This window comes from Panthera tigris, chromosome D2, assembly GCF_018350195.1.
Source record: "Panthera tigris isolate Pti1 chromosome D2, P.tigris_Pti1_mat1.1, whole genome shotgun sequence".
Lineage (NCBI taxonomy): Eukaryota > Metazoa > Chordata > Mammalia > Carnivora > Felidae > Panthera > Panthera tigris.
The window spans coordinates 32,310,442-32,329,087 of record NC_056670.1 but is presented as its reverse complement, the minus strand read 5'-3'; the positions used below and the strand labels follow the sequence as shown (position 1 = coordinate 32,329,087).

The window sequence follows — 18,646 nt, the reverse complement described above, 5'->3', positions numbered from 1 at the left end:
GAGAATCTTGTGTTGTTTGAGCCAAGGGAGAGGGGAATGAGCAAGCAGTCAGCCAGCCAGGGCCTGAGGGGAACCTGGGGGTACCCCTAAAGAACCGGGAGATATGAAGCAAGTGCATAAAATGAGATCAGGAAACTGCAAAGTTTTCAACACTGATTGTGAAGGAGGAGGCAGGAGGAGGCAGAGGAGAGTCATAAAAGGGCTGAAACTCCCTCTGGGTCTTAAAGGAAGGGGGAGGGTTTGCAGGCAGGACAGAGGGATGACATCCCTGGTGAAGGGCACTGGAATGAGCAAAATCAGGCCAGAGAAGGGAGCAGGCCATACTGACCTGTACCTAAAGACAGGGAGTGGTAGGGAGTGTGGTGGGCCATCAGCCTGTATAGGGCAAGTAGGGCCCAATATCAAAGGTCTTGAAAGGCAGACCGTGGAATCTGACAATAGGAAGCTATTGTAGGTTCTAGAGTAATACCCTGATGAGCTAGGAAATAGAAATAAGAAAGGTAATCAGAACAAATTTTATAAGCCTGGAAGCATTTTCCAAAGTTGGATGTTATTTGTAAGTCTATAAGCTTTATTAGCTTTCGGTCTTAGCAACAAAGGAATCTTTCCCAGCTTCTCTTCAAGAGCCCACCCAATACCTGGGACAAAGCTGCCTGTTGGGTCTGAGAAAGCCTGCCAGCTCCCATCTGGGGGCCCTTCTGTCCAGCTGGGGGGCATTTGCAAGCCCTATGATGAGGAAAGCCAGTCTGGCTTCAGGGAGATGGCGACTCAGCTGTACTTTCTTGGGAGTCCAGGCCTCAGTCTGACCAGCTAAGAAGAGGGGCTCCTGGGTGGCTCAGTCTGTTAAGCATCCGACTTCGGCTCAGGTCATGATCTCACAGTCTGTGGGTTCGAGCCCCATGTTGGGCTCTGTGCTGACAGCTCAGAGCCTGGAGCCTGCTTCACATTCTGAGTCTCCCTCTCTCTCTGCCCCTCCCCCGCTTGCACCCTGTGTCTTTCTCAAAAAATAAATAAACATTTAAAAAAGAAAGAGAAACGAAGAAAAGTGCGCTCGCTGCCTCCTGGTCTTGGAGAGGGGTTAATGTTTATTGTGCCATCGAGTTCTTGCCTCTAAGTACCAATAAGACTCTGTCTTGGAGCTGGGCATGGTTGTTTTCTTTGTTCTTCCTTTGTGGCAAGGGATACACAGCTGTGAGCATTGGCGCTGCTCTTAATTCCCCGGAAAGTGAGCCCAGACACCATCCAAAGGCTGAGCACCGTACACTCCCAGCTCCCACCCTGAGGGGCCGAGAGTGAACGAGGTCAGCCACGGTCAGAGGACAGTCATTCAAGGGCTGCGGCCTGTGTTTACGAGTCTGTGAAACATTACTAACCCCCATCCCACCCAGCTTTCACAGGGTGCCTATCAGGAGGATGAGCTAAGAAACTGAGGGTGAGGGTTCTCCTAAAACTGCTCTGGGCAACTTATTTGTTACCAGCGTTTTCAGATCCAGTTCTAACCCAAGTTCATTCAATTTGGGGAACAAGTCACCCAGCTCTACCAAAGAGATGTGAGTCTTCTCAACTATCCCAGAGTTTGAGACTCTGTCAGAATCACTGACGAGAATGCAGGTTCCTGGGGCCCTGCCCCAGGTGCACTCAGCCAGAATCTTCACCAGAGCCAGGGGATCTGGGTTTTAACCTGGGCCCCACACACTCAAGTGGGAAAACTACTGTTTTAACATCGGGCAAACAAGGCCTGCCTGGGACCAGGAAGAGAAACAAGGGAGATAACAGCTTTCCAAAGGCCAGTGTGGGAGGTCTGCCCACACCCGCCACCCCCCCCCTCCCCCCCCCCCCCCCCCCCCCCCCCCCGCCACGATGGTCAAGGGGAGGGAGAAGTGGGAAGGGCCTTGGCCTTCATCTGGCCCAATCCCTATTTCACTGATAAGGAAATTGGGGCCCAGAGAGGGCAATGAGTCCCAGTCACCCAAGGAATTCCCTTAGATAGGCCTGCAGTCCCCTTGCTCAGAAGGCCTCACCACCCCTCCTTTTCTGCTTCCATGTGCATGTGTGTCTGTGTGCCTTGTCCATTCTGCACCTGCCAGGGCCACACCTCCTCCCAGGAGCAAGCCATACTCCTAGGTGCCCTAGGTTCTTGGTCTAGTAAGAGGCTAGAACTAACTCCATTTCTTGGTGCTCCTGCTCCCTAGCCTCTTACATTCAGAGATCAGTTTTGTGATTTTCGTGACTGCATAACAAATGGAACTGTGACTTTTTCATAGGAGGAAAAAGAAGTCTCTGGAAGTCCTTCGAGTTTCTGTAAGTGCCTGGGGCTTCTATACCCTGTACCCGGGCCTTCTAACCCAGAGCAACCAGGTGAGCTCTCCCTACTGAGCTCGGTGGGAGGTCTGACTCAATGCCTCACCTTCCAGGGCTTTCCAGCACTTTTCCCTGGTAGCATCAGCCAGCCATGGGAGCCAGGGTTCTTGGCACAGATGGCACACAATCCACATACCTCCATTACCAGGCTGGCAGGCAGCCCCGGAAAAGGACAGAGCAACACACGGGTGGACCCGAGTCTGAAGAAACTTGCCTTTTACCGGCAACCATCCCCCTCTTTTATTTCACAGCACTGACGAGACTCAACTGTTTTAACAAACCTTTTTTTTATTAGAAAAGTAAAAAATATTGCATAGGTCTTAATACTTGAACATCAAGTGTATTCATGAACAGCGAGTATCTTCATGTAAACAGTTCTAGATGGAAGACCCAGATGGCACTCTTCTGGGGGAGGGGTTCCAGCCCCCACCCCACCCCAATCAGCCCCATCCCCTCACAGCTCAACTCCCCAGTACACATTGGGGGAGGGGAGGGAGGGGCAAATGCAGCTCCCAGGTGTATTTTTTCTTCAAGTGTCAAAGATCCCCAAGTGATCCCAACACCCACCCCTTCCTACTCTTACATTCATGCGTCTGTAAGATAGCTGCCTAGAACAGGTCAGTAGTGAAGCTCTGATCAAAACAAAAACAAAAACAAAAACCAAAGGTACAAAAACAAAGAACACATTTGGCCCCTTCAGACCATGAGATACACAAAACCGCCTTGACCTCCCCCCTCCCACCAGGGCTGCTACCAGGAGCACACAACCCCTTGCAAAGGCCAGTGCAGCCCAGCTGCTCACCTGGCTGTCACACCACTGTTGTCTTAACTGTCAGTAACGATAAAAATAATAAGGTACATGCTACATACACATCCAGCCAGAAGCCCAGTTGGCCCCTAAGCCTTTGTTTCATGCTACAGTACTGAGGGGCATAGGCCCCCAACCGGGAGCTACCTGCACACCTCAGTGAGCTTCCTAGGAAACACAATGTTCCCCCCACCTCCACCTTCCTCCCCTCAGGTGGCTGTTGTCAGTTTGCTAACGACAGGCGTCAATCCCTCAGCTCCTGCCTGCCAACCTCCACCTCAAAATCAAAAGTTGAGTGGTCTCTGGCGTGGGGGCAGGGTAGCCCCCCCCCACCCCCCAGGCTCAAGTTCAACACTCCTCAATGAGCAGCTGCTCGGAGCTATACAGCTTTTTCTTGATGACTCGGAAGCCCGTGCTCAGCGTCAGGGACTGGCTGAAACCGGGGACGAAGGGAGAGTTGGCAGAGCTGAACAGCCCCTGGATCTTAGGCCAGAGGCGTGAGTCCAGGCGCAGCACGAGGGTCAGCTGGAAAGTGGGCACCAGGCTGGGGTCGAGGGCCAGCTGGCCGACGCTGTGGCAGCTCTTGCCTTGCTCTACGCAGACGTCCAGCAGCGCCCCCCGCAGGCCACACGGCTCGCTGTAGGCCAGGCGCAGTAGTTCCTTGCCCACCTGGCTCACCAGCTGGCTGGGCATCAGCAGGCGCGCTGGGCGCCGTGAGCCCAGCCGCGCCTGGGACAGGCTCTCCTGCAGCAGCTGCATCAGGTTGGCACACAAGTGCTCATCCTCAGGGTCGCTGAGCAGCTCGAAGTCGGGCAGGGACACCCCATCCAGGTATGCCGAGTCTGGTAAGGGAGAGCACACAAGAGAGGGATATAAGAACAGCTCCAAAGGCGGGGGGGGGGGGGGGGGGGGGAGGAGGGGGGTGCTCTTGCGTTAAGAAACCAACACTCCTTCCCACTCTGTGCCTCAGTTTCTGCCCCACACTTGTACCCTATACTCCAATCTCCGTCCTCCATCCCGCCACCCCTCCGCAATCAGGGTTCTGATGGGATAGGAAGACAAGGCGGCGTTGACCCCTTCCAGAGCGGTGCTTTTTCACCTCCCGGGCCCCGTGAGTCGCGTCCAGTCTCCGCCCACGGCTTACCTTCCTCCGGCCCAAAGCCACTGTTGCTGCTGTCCAGGGACTCGCAGTCCGAGCTCTCCAGGCTCGCGCAGCGACCAAGACCCTCTTCTCGGGCCGCCGACCCCCAGGCTGAGCGCGGCGGCTGATCTGGGGTGTGAGTTCGGGACAAGGACGACGATGAAGAGGAGGAGGACGATGAGAAGCGATCCCAAAGGCTAGGCATGATGAGGACGGACGCCAGGACGTTTGCAGTTGAGCTCTGGATGCAGGAACGCAGAAAACGCTGTAAGACAGGAGGCGCACGGACCCGGCGTCAGTCTGGGGGCTGGACCAGACTGAGAGCGCTCGGACCCTTAGGATTGAGGCCTCCCCACGCAGGAATCAGTACATACTGAAAGGACACTTACCAGCTAGCTCGGTCGGCGAGAACTGCTAGGACAAGTGCGTACTGCCGCTTGAATGGGTGCGCGAACTGGTATCAACCCCCGCGCACTGCCCAGACCTGTCCCTTCTACCCACCCGCACCTCCCCCTTGGCCTGCCGCGGGCCCTAGCACCAGCACCGAGAGGCCTATAAGGACTAGAGCGGAGAGGCCACGCCTCCTCAGCGCCTCAGCCCAATCCAGATCCGGGAGTGTGGCCCCCCTCGGCCAATGGGCTCCGGGCGCACGTTCGCAACGTTCTCTCCTGCCCGGTGACAGAGGTCTGGCCCCGCCCCCGCTGAGCCCCAGAACGCTCCCAGCCGAACCCCGCGCCGCGGCCACGCCCCCTTTCTGGAAGGGATCCGCGGCGGCTGCAGCTGCCAAGGTCCCCGAGGGCGCTCGCGGCAGGGGAGGATCAAGGAACGACTTGTTTATTATAGGGTCCTGTTGCTGGGGGAGGGGGTAGCCGTGACCGCGCGGGGGGAAAGGCAGGGGAACTTGAGGGGGCGGCGGGCCGGGAAAACGGTTGCCCTCAGCGTCTGGGAACCTGAGACTACAGGCACAAGTAAGCGCTCGGGTGGATGCCTGTGGGACGGCGGCGCGGGGAGCAGACGTTAACCCGGCCGGACCTCGCGCACATACCCCACGCTAACCCGGCCTTGCATAGGGTCGGAATATGGGGATGGGGTCCAGGCAGGGCTGGTCCCAGCGCCGAGCTCTCTTGCAGCGCCACCAGTTTGTTAACTCTACAGCCCCAGGGGGTGGGTTAATGGGGGAGGTCCATGCCCCCCCCCCACATATGATCCTCGTCCGCTAGATCGTGTCCGCTCCCACCCCCAACTGCTTCCAAGGAGAGAGTTTGGCGAGGGTGGCTAGAAGAGGTTTGTTGGGCTCGGGTTCCTAGCGCCTGGTCTTGGGTCTGAGAACGGGGACTCAAATTCGATGAACACAAGGGCCCTCCGCGGGCCCTACAAACCGACAGCGGTTCGGTGGTGTCTCCCCCGCCCTCTGTACCCGAGAGTCCTCGGGCGTCTGCCGGGTCCTAGCGCCCCTCCTTCCAAGGCGCTTTGTGTAAAAGAACCGGAGAGTTGCATCAGGACCAAGGACGATCTCCGGAAAAGTCCGGGAGTGCAATGGCCATCCCCTGTTTCGTCATTCAGGCGGGGCCACAGGATATCTGGCTTGATGGCAGTGCTCGGGGACGAATAATGATTGCTGAGGGTGGGAGGAGGTTCGGACTTTACGTCTTTAAAGCCTTATCAATCTGGGACACCGGGATCCTGATAGAAGAGGGAACCAAATTTACAGCAGACGCTCCCACTCCGGGAGCCTAACCAGATCCGACTGGCAGGCCTCGCCTCGGGGGCGGGCTTGCGCGTGACAGATGACACTTGCTGGAGGTCGGGCCCCTGCCATCCCCACCCCCACCTAATTAAAAAAAAAAAAAAAAAAAAAGGCTGACCCGTGGGCCTTTCGGGCAAACCGTGACTCGAACCAGAAAGGACCGGAATTGAGGCCCTGCACCGCCCCCCCCTCCCCCATTTTCCAGATGGAGGAACCAATTATGGAGACAAATTTATGGATAAAAAATAAATTAGGGGGAGTCAGATTAGGAGATAGCGTTAAGATTGCCGCACAACAGAATAGTCTTTTGGCCGCTGGGGCGATTAAGGCCTGAACACTGGCCCTTTCTTCCTGTCCTCCGAGTTCCAGTCACTTACTGGGAGCCTTAAAGACACCAGGGTCAGGGGGGTTAGGGGAAGTGCTTGGAGGGCTGGTGGTGGTAGGTGACATTCTCTTGAAATCACAGTTTACTGAGGTGGGGTGACCCGTATGGATGTGGCCTTGTCGCCAGGACAGAAGGTTAGGGAATGAATCCATCAGAGTACAATTCCCTCTTCCCACCAGACAGACTGGGTTGGGGACACCTGAGACAGAAGGAGATAGTTTGGGGATGTTTTTCTTTTTCATCTCTCCCTCTCTCTGTGGCAGGAAAAAGAAATATTTCAGAAAAAAAATGTGGAACACTAAGAAAAATAGAGGTTTTTAAAAAAGTGGATATTCATAAGCAAAAGAATCCAGAGACCGTGTGGAGAGCTCAGTTCACCAGTAACCATTCATATTCAATATGGTATTTGTGTGGTGCATTTGAGTGTTTGTGTGTGTGTTGAATATGTGCAGTGTGTCTGCAGTGTAGGGTTTGTGCTTTGTATGTATTTTGTGTGTATGTGTGTGGAATATCTGTGGTGTGAGTGCGCTGTATGTGTAGATCTTAGTGGGTGTTGGTTATGGTGTGGTGTATGTGAACTGTGTGTGTGGTATATATGAATTGTGAATGTGGTTTATATGTGGAGTATACGCAGCGTAAGTGTGGGCTGTGCAGTGTGTGTATGTGTGTGTTATTTGTGTGGCAGCGAAACATGGTCATGAAGCAGTGTACTAAGCACATTTTATCATTCACTGTCTCATTCTGTTATTGCCAAGTTTTTCCCAAATGGGAAGGCCTGTGTTAATGGGCACTGAGTAATTTTGTTTCTTTTCAAAAGAAATCCACTAATGTTGTTGCCTCATTGTGTTTTCTAAAAATATGGAAAAAAGGACCAGCAGTCTTAGCCCTGGACGTCTCTCCTAGAGCAGAAGGGGTGGGCTGCAGAATAAACAATCACCTACAAGGAGGACTGGGGGCCGGGGAGGCTCCAAACGACTTTCCTCACTGACCCCCTTCTCCCCTGTGAAGGAGGGCTCAAAGCCCCATACCATTGTCTTCCAGGAGAACCTTTGGACCTGGAAGAGGAATTTCTTAACTGTTAGCCCCTCTGTGGAGTCAGGGTAAAGGGCGTTGATCCATCGTGTGAGGGGAAGGGAAGGGTAGGATCCCTTCCATCTGGCTGGGGCTGCAAAGTCTTCATTACCACCCCACTTACCCCTCCCACTATTGAAGCAGATGGGGGTGTGGGAAACACCTAAAATGTGTAACTCCTGGGGGAGGAGGAAACTCAGTCTCCTCACCTCTAAGCCAGGCCTCCTTGGAGACCTCAAAGATCCCATAAACCCTGCATTTGGTGTGCTTCTCTCTCCCTACTACTCCCCTTGGGCCTAAGCTGGCTGCAGGTCAGACTTGCCTGAACATGCCCCTGCCTGAAGCTTTGGAGACCCAGCTCTGGCATCCCTGCAGCCAAGAAGCCTTCCCCAGCATGCCCACCCCCACCCTCCCATCCCTTAGGTGCCCCTCCTCATGTCATCCTTATACCTGTGTATATCTCTTGTTAATAATTGTTTCCACTTTAGTCTTCTTATTGGACTATGAGCTTCTTGAGGATGGTGTTCTACTCTCCTTAGCTTCCAGTGGACAGCACATAGTAAAGGCTCAGTGAACATTCCTTGGATGAACAGATGAATGGATGGATGGATGGATGGATGGATGGATGGATAAAGCAAGAAGGTGAATTTTCCCAGAATTGTAGACCTACATCTGGATTCCCAAGACCAAGGTGGGCCTTTGGGGTGGACCTTCAGAAGACCCGGATGCTACGTTTCTATCCTCCTTCTGACAAGTGCTGCCCAAAGTCTTGGATGTATCTGAACCTTTTCCTCCTTTCTCAGCTCAGGTCTGGGAGTGGGGCTTCTAAGGCCCCCATTTAGTTCTCCAATTGGAAGATAGCACACAACCCAAGGAAGCTGGGGAGAGAGGGGACATTGTGTAGAGGGCTGATGTGGGGAATCTTTTCAAGCAATTAGTACTTTACCTTCAAGTGCTTCAAAATACTTAAAAAAATCTTTTGACATAAAATTCACATACACATTCACAATTTTTTTTTAATTTTTATTTTTGAGACAGAGAGAGAGAGAGAGAGAGAGAGAGAGACAGAGCAAAGGGGATGAGGGGCAGAGAGAGAGGGAGATCCAGAATCCAAAGCAGGCTCCAGGGTCTGAGCTGTCAGCACAGAGCCTGACAGGGGGCTCGAACTCATGAACTGCAAGATCATGACCTGGGCCAAAGTTGGAAGCTTAACTGACTGAGCCACCCAGGTGCCCCACGATGAACAATTTTAAAGTGAACGATTCAGTGGCATTCAATTAATTTCCAACATTGTGCAACCACTATCTCTAATTCCAAAACATCTTTATTACCTCAAAGGAGACCCCAGATCCAAGCGCTGGGTCACTCTCGTCAAAATCCTTTTGAAGTTTATATTCCCTTGTTGGAATAGGGTTGCTCCTTTGCCCAACTCCAGAGGGCATCCTTCGCTTTTGAGTCTGTGCATTTACATATGTCTTCTAGGGAATTGTGCTCGAGGGAGCACGGGTCACATAGACGTAATGTGCAACATGGACAGCAAGACAACCACGGGGAGACTGGCTGAACTCTGAGCAGGAGTGGCCTAGTGTCACGTCCTGGGTCCTGAGTGACTCAGGCCTCTGGAGCTGGTAACCAGGCCCCATGTCCCAGTCACTGTGGCCAGAGCCCTGACCACACAGACACTGCCTCCGCCCGGGCCCTGCTCTATTCCCGTGGGACCTGCCACAGCCTGCAATTGAAAGTCAATGAGCACTCACTCCTGGCCTCCTGCCTCTCCCGGTTCAGGCGGTTTTTGTCCAGCGCACCGATTCCCAGGGCCTCAGTCTGGCAAGTCGCCCGAGTCGAGTTTGGGAAGTTAAACCAGATCTTGGGGTGGGAACCCTAGAAGTCGGGATGGGAACCCCTGAAGGCCAGCCAGCTTGCCTGCGAGGCTCAGCTTGGGCACCTTCGCAGTTCTTTGGAAACATCTCATTGAGGCTAGTGGAGGTGGCGGGAGGAGCCAGTGGGTCAGGGCGGTGGGGAGAGGGTGGAGGGGTGTGGTAGGAGGTGGGGACAGTGGAGCCAGCAAAAGTGTTCCCAGGACTTCTGCGGCTTTTTTACTTGAAAAACAACAAACGACCTTGTCAAAATAAGCAGGGCTGTAAGTGCACCCAGTTTATTAGGAGGGTTGTGAAAAGCTATTGACAGCCCAGGGCTTCAGGTAGGATTTTGATTGCACTGTTGCAAGAACTAAAAACTCAGTGGGGAGTCTTTTTGCAAATGAAATTACTTTTTGAAACGGAAATACTAACAATACAATGTATTGTATAGGCTTAAAAAGAACATGTCTTAAAAACTACCATCTATACCCTGAGGAATGAAAACAGTGCCATTCTACAGATGAGGAAATTGAGGCCCAGAGTGAGTCCAGGAATCCTTTCAACCAATGGCTTTCAAGCCCAACTGATAATTAGAATCATCTGGGGAACTTGTTACCATAGATTCTCATCTCTCCACCCCCTATTTTAATTTGGTAGGTCTGTGTGGGGCCCTTTCGTACAACAGCCCCCTAGGCGATCCTGACGCTCCGCTCCATTTTAGTTGGAATGTCTGCTGACCTCTCAGAAAGGTAGGTCCTCAAAGAAATGCTGGATTGGCTCCCCAGCCTATGAAAGGGCCTGCCTGTGGGTTGGGGTGGGTTAGGGGCAGGTGACGTGGCGTGCAGTGGTGAAGACTGGGCCCACACAGGGTCATGGTGAGCTCACAGCCAGCTAGTTCTTCTGGGCCCCTAGGTTTCACAAGTCATTTCCTTCAGGAACAGGGCAAGGGCAGGGGGAACCCCACAAAGGGCTGGCTCAATAAACCACCGTGTCAAAGGATGGGGTTTTTGAGAGCTAGTGGGATAGCCTGGTGGAGGATCCTGACAGACCTCCCTTTACCCCAGCAGTGGTGAGAGGCACAGAGGCTTACCAGACTTCCACTGCTCCCCGCCTTGTTTCCCACATAGCCAGAGGGGTCAAGGGGTCCTAGGGGACGCAGCCAGACTCCAGGACACCGGCTCTTTTCTCACTAATCCGCCGGGATGCCTCTCAGGAAGGAATCCCATATGTTCCAGGGTGAGCTTTCAGCCAGCTTCCCAGGATCCCTCTCCCACTCGGGCTTCTGAACCCTTAAGAGGAAAGAAAACAAAGAGGAGGGAAGGCCAGAGGCAACACCCCTCTCCAGTTAGTGCCCAAGGCCTAAGCTAAATGTCCCTTGATTTCTGGCCTTGTGAGGGGACAGGAATAACCTAACCTGAGTTCAGGTTATGTAGCCACTGTGCTGTGGCCTGAAGCAGCTTCTTGGAAGCATGACATGTCTTTGAATTCCAGTATTTTTTTTTTTTTTTTTTTTTTTTACAAATAATGCAATCTTGCATTCTCTTTTTACATGTTATCTGTAATTAATCTGTGTTAATTTTAGTAGCAAACTTTTTATTTATTTTAATTTTCTTTTAACATTTATTTATTTTTGAGAGACACAGAGCATGAGCGGGGAGGGGCAGAGAGAGAGAAGGAGACAGAATCTGAAGAGGCTGCAGGCTCTGAGCAAGTTGTCAGCACAGACCCTGATGTGGGGCTCGAACCCACAAACTGTGAGATCATGACCTGAGCCAAAGTCGGATGCTCAACTGACTGAGCCACCCAGGACCCCCACTTTTACTTATTTTTTAAGTAACCTCAGCATGGGGCTCGAACTCATGACCCGGAGATCAAGAGTCACATGTATGCTTTACCAGCTGAGCCAGCCAGGTGCCCCTAGTAGCAAACATTTAAATCATCAGTTAATATTACTTAATTTCTCCCTTCCCCTCCCAAAACAAACGAACAAACAACCCAGTAAAACCTTTAAAAAAAAAAATTTTTTTTACATGTATTTATTATTGAGAGACAGAGCTAGACAGAGCATGAGCATGTGAGGGGCAGAAAGAGAAGGAGATAGAATTTGAAGAAGGCTTCAGGCTCTGAGCTGTCAGCACAGAGCCCTATGCAGGGCTTGAACCCACCAACTGCGAGGTCATGACCAGAGCCGAAGTTGGATGCCCAACCGACTGAGCCACCCAGGTGCCGCCCCACCCTGCCCCTGCTGGTAAAACCTTTTAATAAAAAAAAAGACACTGCGATTATCCTGTGGTTTCATGTAGTGTTGGGATTTTCATACCCCAGTTTTGAAAACCCAGAACTAGAGCGTCTCAAAGGCCTCTTTAACTTCCACAAGGACTGTAGTGAAGGAAAAATCACGAGTTCCCTGGAGCTGCTTTTCTACAACTCCCAGGCCTGGCCTGTAGCGGGGTGGACCATCTGGAAGATGTCTGCCCAGGAAGATAGAAACAGGCGGTCCAGGTCCAGCCCTTAGAGTTTTCTTGCCTTTTGGGGGTTTCCAATTGCCGTATATCAAAAGGGAAGGAGGGGTCAGAGTGGGTTTGTTCTTCAAGGTGGGGGGTGGGTGGGGGTGGGGGTGACAAGAAAGATCTGAGCTGCCACCATGGGGACAGCCTGAATCCAGGCTCACAGCTTGCCTGGACTGTAAAATGAGCTCACTAATTTTGCTTTTTGAGAAACAAGACACCAGGAGGGCTGTCTAGCCTCTGGGTACCCCAATGGGTACCCCAAGGGGTTGAGGTGAATGAGGCTGGATTAGAATGCTCAGCAGAGAGGTCCAGTTGACCCTCTCTCACTGTCAGAATCTTTCTGTCAGTGGAATGAACCTTAAAGTCTTTGAATGTTAGGGCCCGAGGGCCCTGGAAGAGTACCTCTTCCAGCCTTCCCACCTGCCCACTTTATGTACAAGGAACCGAGCAGGAGGGTGAGTAGGCCTAAGTGTTGCCTGAGATCTCCCACTCTCCTGGCAGTTAGACCTCATTCAGTCTTCAGGAACTTTCTTTTCTCGGGCTTGCACCACTTCCTCACCCCCCTGCCAAGCCTGTCTGTAATTTCACTCAGAAGTGTGTTTTTAGTAGCCAAAGGTTTGGGAAACACAGGTCTATGCGAAAGGCAGCTGCCCAGGGTCTACTAGGCTTTTTTCTGAAATTCCTTGGCTGGCAGGTGATTGGGAACTGCCAGTTCTACCTGGCAACTTTGCCACGTGCTCACAAAGATCTGTGACCTTTCTGGAGCTCTTTGTGGTTTTAAGAGCACTTCCATGTTCTAAAGTATTTTCATAACGCCACCAATAAAAATAACTAATACTGTATAGTGTACTGGTGCCTCACCAGTGTCCTTTTACAGGTAAGAAAACAGGTTCAGATAGGCGCAGTGACTTGCCTAAGGTCATACAGTCATTCGGGTTGGAGCCATGACTCTAGATCTAGGCTCGTTTCCTTAACGCCACCCCACCCCACTGACAGGCTTAGTTGTGAGCCAAAGGGGACTGTATGGCTGGAGATGGGGGGCACTGCGTGTTGGAGAGTGGTGGTATAGAAGAGGTAGAGTGAGCACCTGGAATTGCTATGTTGTTGTTAACAAAAAAACTTTCTCTCCTGGGTTGGTCCTCGTGTTATCGAATAGGGTTCTGCCTCCCCCTGCAGAATTCAGCAGGGCCCGGCAGTGCTGACTCAATAACAAAGCAGACTGCCACCCAACGGGTTTCTCTTTAGCTAGACACCCTCAGACCCAGAAGTGACAGTCCACCACATACCCCCCCCTCCAGGTATCCTTCCTGATGGCTCTGGTCCCCTCTAGGAAGGCCAATCTGGGAAGTGGTGCACCAAAAGTGGGCTCTTTCCCTCCCCACAGCGTCCCTTTTGTAACCCACAAAGGACTGGCTTTGGCACAGGAATCCAGGAGCCAGGAGCCAGTGCTGAATCTTTTTGTGCTTAAAAAACAAACGCAGAGAAACACAAAAAATTCTAGATCTTCAGATTCTGCTCTGGGAAGAGGTGCACACAAGAGCTGAACCGACTTCCCCAGATATCTATAGCAGCGGTCTGCAGTGGGGCCAGCCGGGATGGGGGAAGGGAAGAACCCCCTGCTCTCCCCTCCTCCCCCCATCCCGCCGAGGTGAGCCCTCAGGGGAGCCCGGCCGTGGAGGTGACAGATGCAGAGCCAGCTGAATGGGGGGCGGGGAGGGTAGGTTTGTCTCCGCGGACCCCCTACGGGGTAAGCCGGGACGTGACTTGGAGAACGTGCTTCTGGGGGACCGGTGGGGGAGAAAAGTGGGACTGAGAGAAAGGCGGGGCCGACTTCGGCCCCGCCCCCCGTGAGGAAAGAGACTCCTCCTACCGTCCGGGGGAACGCTGTCCCGCCACAGATGCTGAGCTCAGCGTTTCGCTCAGGTCGCGGGGCTGCCGGGTGGGGGCAGGGCGAAGGGGCCGGCGCCTTTCTGTTGAGGGCAGAAGAGGGGGAAGTGGGGGAGGAGGGAGAGGCAGAGGAGGCCCTTACAACCCTGAGGCTGTAACTCTCCTCCGACCGGGTCCGCTAACAAAGCGTTCTCTGTTGGTGTAGGGGAGGCCTCCTGGGTGCACGCAAAACCTAGAGGGGCGGTGGGGGGAGCGTCTGTGAGTCATCACCCCAAACCCTGACTTAGCCCCAAGAACCCGCGTCAGAGAGGCCAAGCCCTGTGCCCTCTGACCCCAGGATTTGTTTGATGGAGGGAGTGCAGAGAGCAGTGCCTGCCCCTGGAAGGCTGCAGGCCAGAGCCGCCCAGGCCACCTCCAGCTCGCACAGGAAGGGGCTTTTATTTACGGCAACCTTGAAAAGAGCAGAGAATGATCAGCTGGGGAGGGGAAGGAAGAAAATCCTTTGTACCCACCTGGCATAAACGGTTACCCAGGCCAAACGGGTGGGTGGCTATTTTTGAGCTGACCTACATACCTATTTGCCTCTTTATCTTTTTTATTATCACACATGGTTATTATGGGAGCTTTTCTTTAGCACTTGGTGCAGCTGCTGCATTTGCTGAGGGCTGCACAATGAGGCGTGTTGCCTCAATCTCCTGGAAAGTTTTAAGAGTCTCTGATCCTGGAAAGAAGGACATCAATAGGTCTTGCAGGAGCTTCCCCAAGCTGTTTCCCCAGAGAACAGGATCCTAATCCTGAAGCACCAACTCCAGAGCTGGCCAGCCCTGGAGGCAAGAAATGACATTCAGATTTGACAGCAATGTTACTGGGTTTTGCTGAGGCTGGCCTAAAGCCCCCTTAGCCTCTGGGCCTCCCATTACAGCGAAAGTTGATCTTGTGGTCCTGCCGGGGCCCCGCTCTCTGGCCGGTGAGGTTTCCCTTTACAGACAGAGCAAGTGAGGCACAGAGATGAATTGTGGACGGAAGTAGCTAGGATTTACTGCTCCAATTCTGGAGGCGACTCTTATTTTTTTTTTTTTTTTTTAAGTAGAAACAGGAAGAGCCTGGCGATTTCTCTTGATATTACCTTTGTTCAACATCACTAAGGCCTCCCTCTTGAACCTTTTAATACCTCCCCATTGTCCTTAGAGCAAGTCTGTCTCCTTCCCTTGGCCTAGCGAGCCTTTAGGGCAGCCCCTTGCTATCTCTAGATTCATCTTCCTCCCACAGCCCAGGAGGGGAAAATCACATATGGCTCTAATTACCTCTGAAACGCTCTTAAATTTTCCATAAAGTACAGTATGCAGGGCTTTGTGTATACAACTTTGCACAGTAATATGTATGTAGATGTGCAAAATATATACAGCCGTGTACCGTAGATCATAAAGGAGGACATCAAAGTATAAGCATATAATTTACAGTATTTTTAATCACACTAAAGAGAAACAGGTACATAGACCTGGACGTGAGACTGGCAGAGGTAACAGCAGATTTCTGTCTTGTCCTATCTGGTGACCTCTCGAGTAGAGTATGAAATCCTTGGCCTGGAAGGAGAATGAGGATACTCGCACTCCTTAAACTATTCTTTTTTGCTTGGGTTTTTCTTTCAATGCCGGTATAATTCACTTCACCCAGGTTCCCTGTGCCGTGTGGGGAGTCTTTCCTCTGTGCTGTCAAGTGTCTTCCCTTCCAGCTGGCTCCTGTCTTCACACTAATTACTCTTCCTGGATGCCTTTCTAGCTCCTTCTAGCTCTGACTGCAGGCTGGTCTCAAGTTCAGGGCCCTCCAGGAGCCCTCTTTGAACATAGGTGGGAATCTCCATGTTCCCCTGCTGGGGAGTAAGGACAGGGAGTCCAACCCAAACCTGCCTGACTTTGAAGCCCTGCTCAGTTCAGAGGGCTGGGATGTGTTCCTCTCTCCTCACTTGACATCGTGTGTTGAAACGATCCCATCCTGGGTCTGAGGCCACATCACACTGTAAACTCCTTCATGTATTTTAAATCTTTAAACACCCACTAACACCGCCACCACCTACACACACACACACACATACACACACACACCCCTACACACACACACCTACCTCTGTATGTTAGATATGCTCAGCAAGTATTTGGCCCAGAATTGAATGGAACTAGAGCCTACATGTGACTCAGGGTCAATGTGAAATCGGTGGGAAGTCTCCCCTGCCCCCTCCCAGGCAGTGGGGAACTTGCTTCCTGTGAACTCTGATAGCATTTATTACTGTCACAGAAAGTCAAAACTGAAAGGGGGATTTCCCTTCTTGTCAGATGAGAAGACCAAAGGGAAGTATCCAAAGCAACCCTGAATGGGAACCAGATCCCACAGTCCGCTGGCTTACACTGGCCCTCTCTCCCTTCACCTCATCGCCTCTTCAGAGAGGCCTTCCCTGGTGGCCCCATCCCTTCTTCTCCTCTGTTGTTTCCTTTCAAGGCACTCAGTCAGTATGGAATTATACAGGTATGTATCTGTGTGGGCCCCCAATGCCTGTCTTTCCAACTAAACTGCAAGCTTCAGGAGACCAGGGGTTGTATCTGTTTCATCCTGGAGCTCTAGTGCAGGGCAGGTCCACAGAGTTGCCAATAAATATATATGAGCAGGAAAAAATAAGTATCCATATGGCCTGAGAACCTCCTCATAGGTGCCTAGGGCAGCACTGAGATTGGATCAAAAACCATAGAGTTGACAAGCCTCCAGTGCCCTGTCTTGAGGAGCTTAAGGTTAGGAAGGGAGATGAGACACCCTAGTGAATAGCCTCACACAAGGAAGATGGTTGAGTCAGGAACGCCCGACAGGCCAGGTGTTGTTGCTGTCAAGCGACCTGGGAAGGACAGACTGGAGGTTGGAGGCCTGGGGCAGGGAACCAGTTAGATAGTGATTGCAAAACCTGAAAACCACTGAAGGGTCACAGCAGGAGAATGGTTAAAGAAATACTATCTCCACGCCACAGAATATTAGGTGGGTGTGAAAAAGAGGGAGGTAGACTTTGGAAAGATGTCCAAGATATATTGCTAGGTAAAAAGAACAAGTTGCAGAACAGTTTGTGTCCTCTAATCTCATTCTGAAGCAAAAACAGGACACTCCCCTGCAGACACACGTTGAACTGTGTGGAGAAAACAACTAGAAGGATGCTGGAAAAACTATTCACAGATGTTATCTCTGAGGGATGGAGGGGAGGGCGAGGTTTTACTTTTTCACTTTGCACCTTCTGCACTGTTGAATTTTGACCAGGAACGCAGTACTTTCACAAGAGTTTTTTGTTTTTGTGTTTTGCTATTGCAGAATTGGGGGGTGGGGTGGGGGTTGGGGTGGGTAAAGAGGTGGGGGTGGGGCTGGAGCAGTGGAGACTGCACAGTGAGAGGGCCCTGACAGGAGGACCTAGAAAGGTGGAGGAAGAGTCTGAGAAGGCTATGTGGGTCCGAATGGGGAAAAGGGGGGTTACTGTGGAGACACGGTACCAAAGTGGAGGTGGAATGTGAGAAACACAGTGTAGGATGTGGGGGTCTCATTCAAGGTGACTCACCCCCACAGTGCTGGTGACCCTGGGCAGGGGACAAGGAGCCCAAGGCCAGGAAACTGACTTTTGGGAACAAGGGCAAGAAAACGAAGAAGGTTGACCTTTAGGACCCTACGGATTCCTTGGCCGGCTCACCATCCTTAGGGTACAAACCGTTCTGGCTGCAGCGTGGAAACAAACAGAGTGAGGAGGGGCCAAAGCCAAAGCCGGCTGGAGGAGGTCTGCCTTTCCACAGGCTGCTGTGGTGTGCCGCCTGGGTCCCCGCCCTCCTCCTGCTTGCTCTTGTGGGCTGATGTCCAGGCCCTGGGTGAAAGGCCAGGACTTCTGGCCCCTTCCGGAGATGAAGCCCCTTCCCAGGACCCGGAGCAAAGGAAGCCAGAACAATGCTGTTCATGGAGATTGGGGGGAGAGGGAGCTCAGTAGGGGCACGGAGAAGTTTCTTGGCTCAGATAAGCCAGTAAGAGCCTAGAGAAGGTCAAAGATGAGGAATGTTCTGTGATTTCTAAGACAGCAGCTCATTTATCTCATAAACACTTGCTCTAAGCCTGAGTCCAATGGTAATACTGTCTCCATTGCAAGCTGGGTAAGAGCCCTCCTCTGAGGGGCTGCATTTGAAGGCTTGTCTCTAGGTCTCTCTACAAAAGGCCCTCTGAAAGGATGAAGGGAAATGTTTGCCATGTGCCATGAGGCACCTCCATTTAGTCTAGTCTGCACTACAACCTTCCAAAGGAGGTATTCTTTGATATCCTGGGAAACTGAGGCTGGGAGGATGGTGCTGTGTCCCTGACCACATGGTTAGGAAGTGTTAAAACTGGGATTTGAACCTGGGTGTGCCTGTGTCCCACTTATAATTTGGTTGCTTGGAGCTTAGAACACATTTTCCCATCAAAATAATGCTGTAAGTGGTGGTTTGGTTGCCATAATGGCCTAGCTCACCCAGGGTATAGCCGGAATTAATTCTATGTTTCAGTGTGGTTGTGGATGAATCAGGCTTCTGCGGGCTAGCCTGGAAACCCACTGGAGAGGGAAAATGCATTTGAGGGTGTGCCCAGCTGGGAACTCTTGCCCTCACTGCAGGGCCTGATTCAGGGCAGACAGGAGATATGGTGGCTCAGGGAGCACTTGTTCATTTCCAGAGCTCTTCCGGTAAGCCCTGGTGAGTTCTAGCTGAACTCACGAACTCACGGGAGGGGGGCAGAGCACTTGTCAGGTTTGGGGTTCATAAGGAAGGGAGTGCCATGAGAGAATGCTGGTTTTCAGACTCTGCACACCTGAGTCCTTTTTCTTCCTCACACTGCCT

The 18,646-nt window shown here is 52.2% G+C and overlaps 2 protein-coding genes across 4 annotated transcripts in view; one reads left to right on the top strand and one right to left on the bottom strand.

Annotated features, from left to right (window-relative positions):
* Positions 1 to 2,629: 2,629 nt before the first annotated feature.
* DDIT4 (DNA damage inducible transcript 4) lies at positions 2,630 to 4,831 on the bottom strand. Of its 2 annotated transcripts, none has more exons than XM_042960262.1 (3): positions 4,700 to 4,831; positions 4,314 to 4,575; positions 2,630 to 4,011 (listed from the first exon to the last, which is right to left on the bottom strand). In XM_042960262.1, the coding sequence occupies exons 2-3, from the start codon at positions 4,513 to 4,515 to the stop codon at positions 3,518 to 3,520; spliced, it is 696 nt and encodes a 231-aa protein (XP_042816196.1). In that variant the 5' UTR covers positions 4,516 to 4,575; positions 4,700 to 4,831; the 3' UTR covers positions 2,630 to 3,517. The 2 variants fall into 2 exon arrangements, with proteins under 2 accessions (XP_042816196.1, XP_042816197.1); XM_042960263.1 differs by having other exon boundaries at positions 4,314 to 4,551.
* Positions 4,832 to 5,088: 257 nt separating this feature from the next.
* Positions 5,089 to 18,646, top strand: part of ASCC1 (activating signal cointegrator 1 complex subunit 1) — a 146,447-nt gene continuing 132,889 nt past the window's right edge. Inside the window, exons 1-2 of one of the 2 annotated variants that reach the window (XM_042961255.1) lie at positions 5,089 to 5,278; positions 10,030 to 10,121. The gene's annotated coding sequence lies outside the window, so the exon portion shown is untranslated. Of the gene's footprint in view, positions 5,279 to 9,791; positions 9,914 to 10,029; positions 10,122 to 18,646 lie in introns of those variants that run through there. The other variant, XM_042961256.1, reaches the window with a different exon arrangement.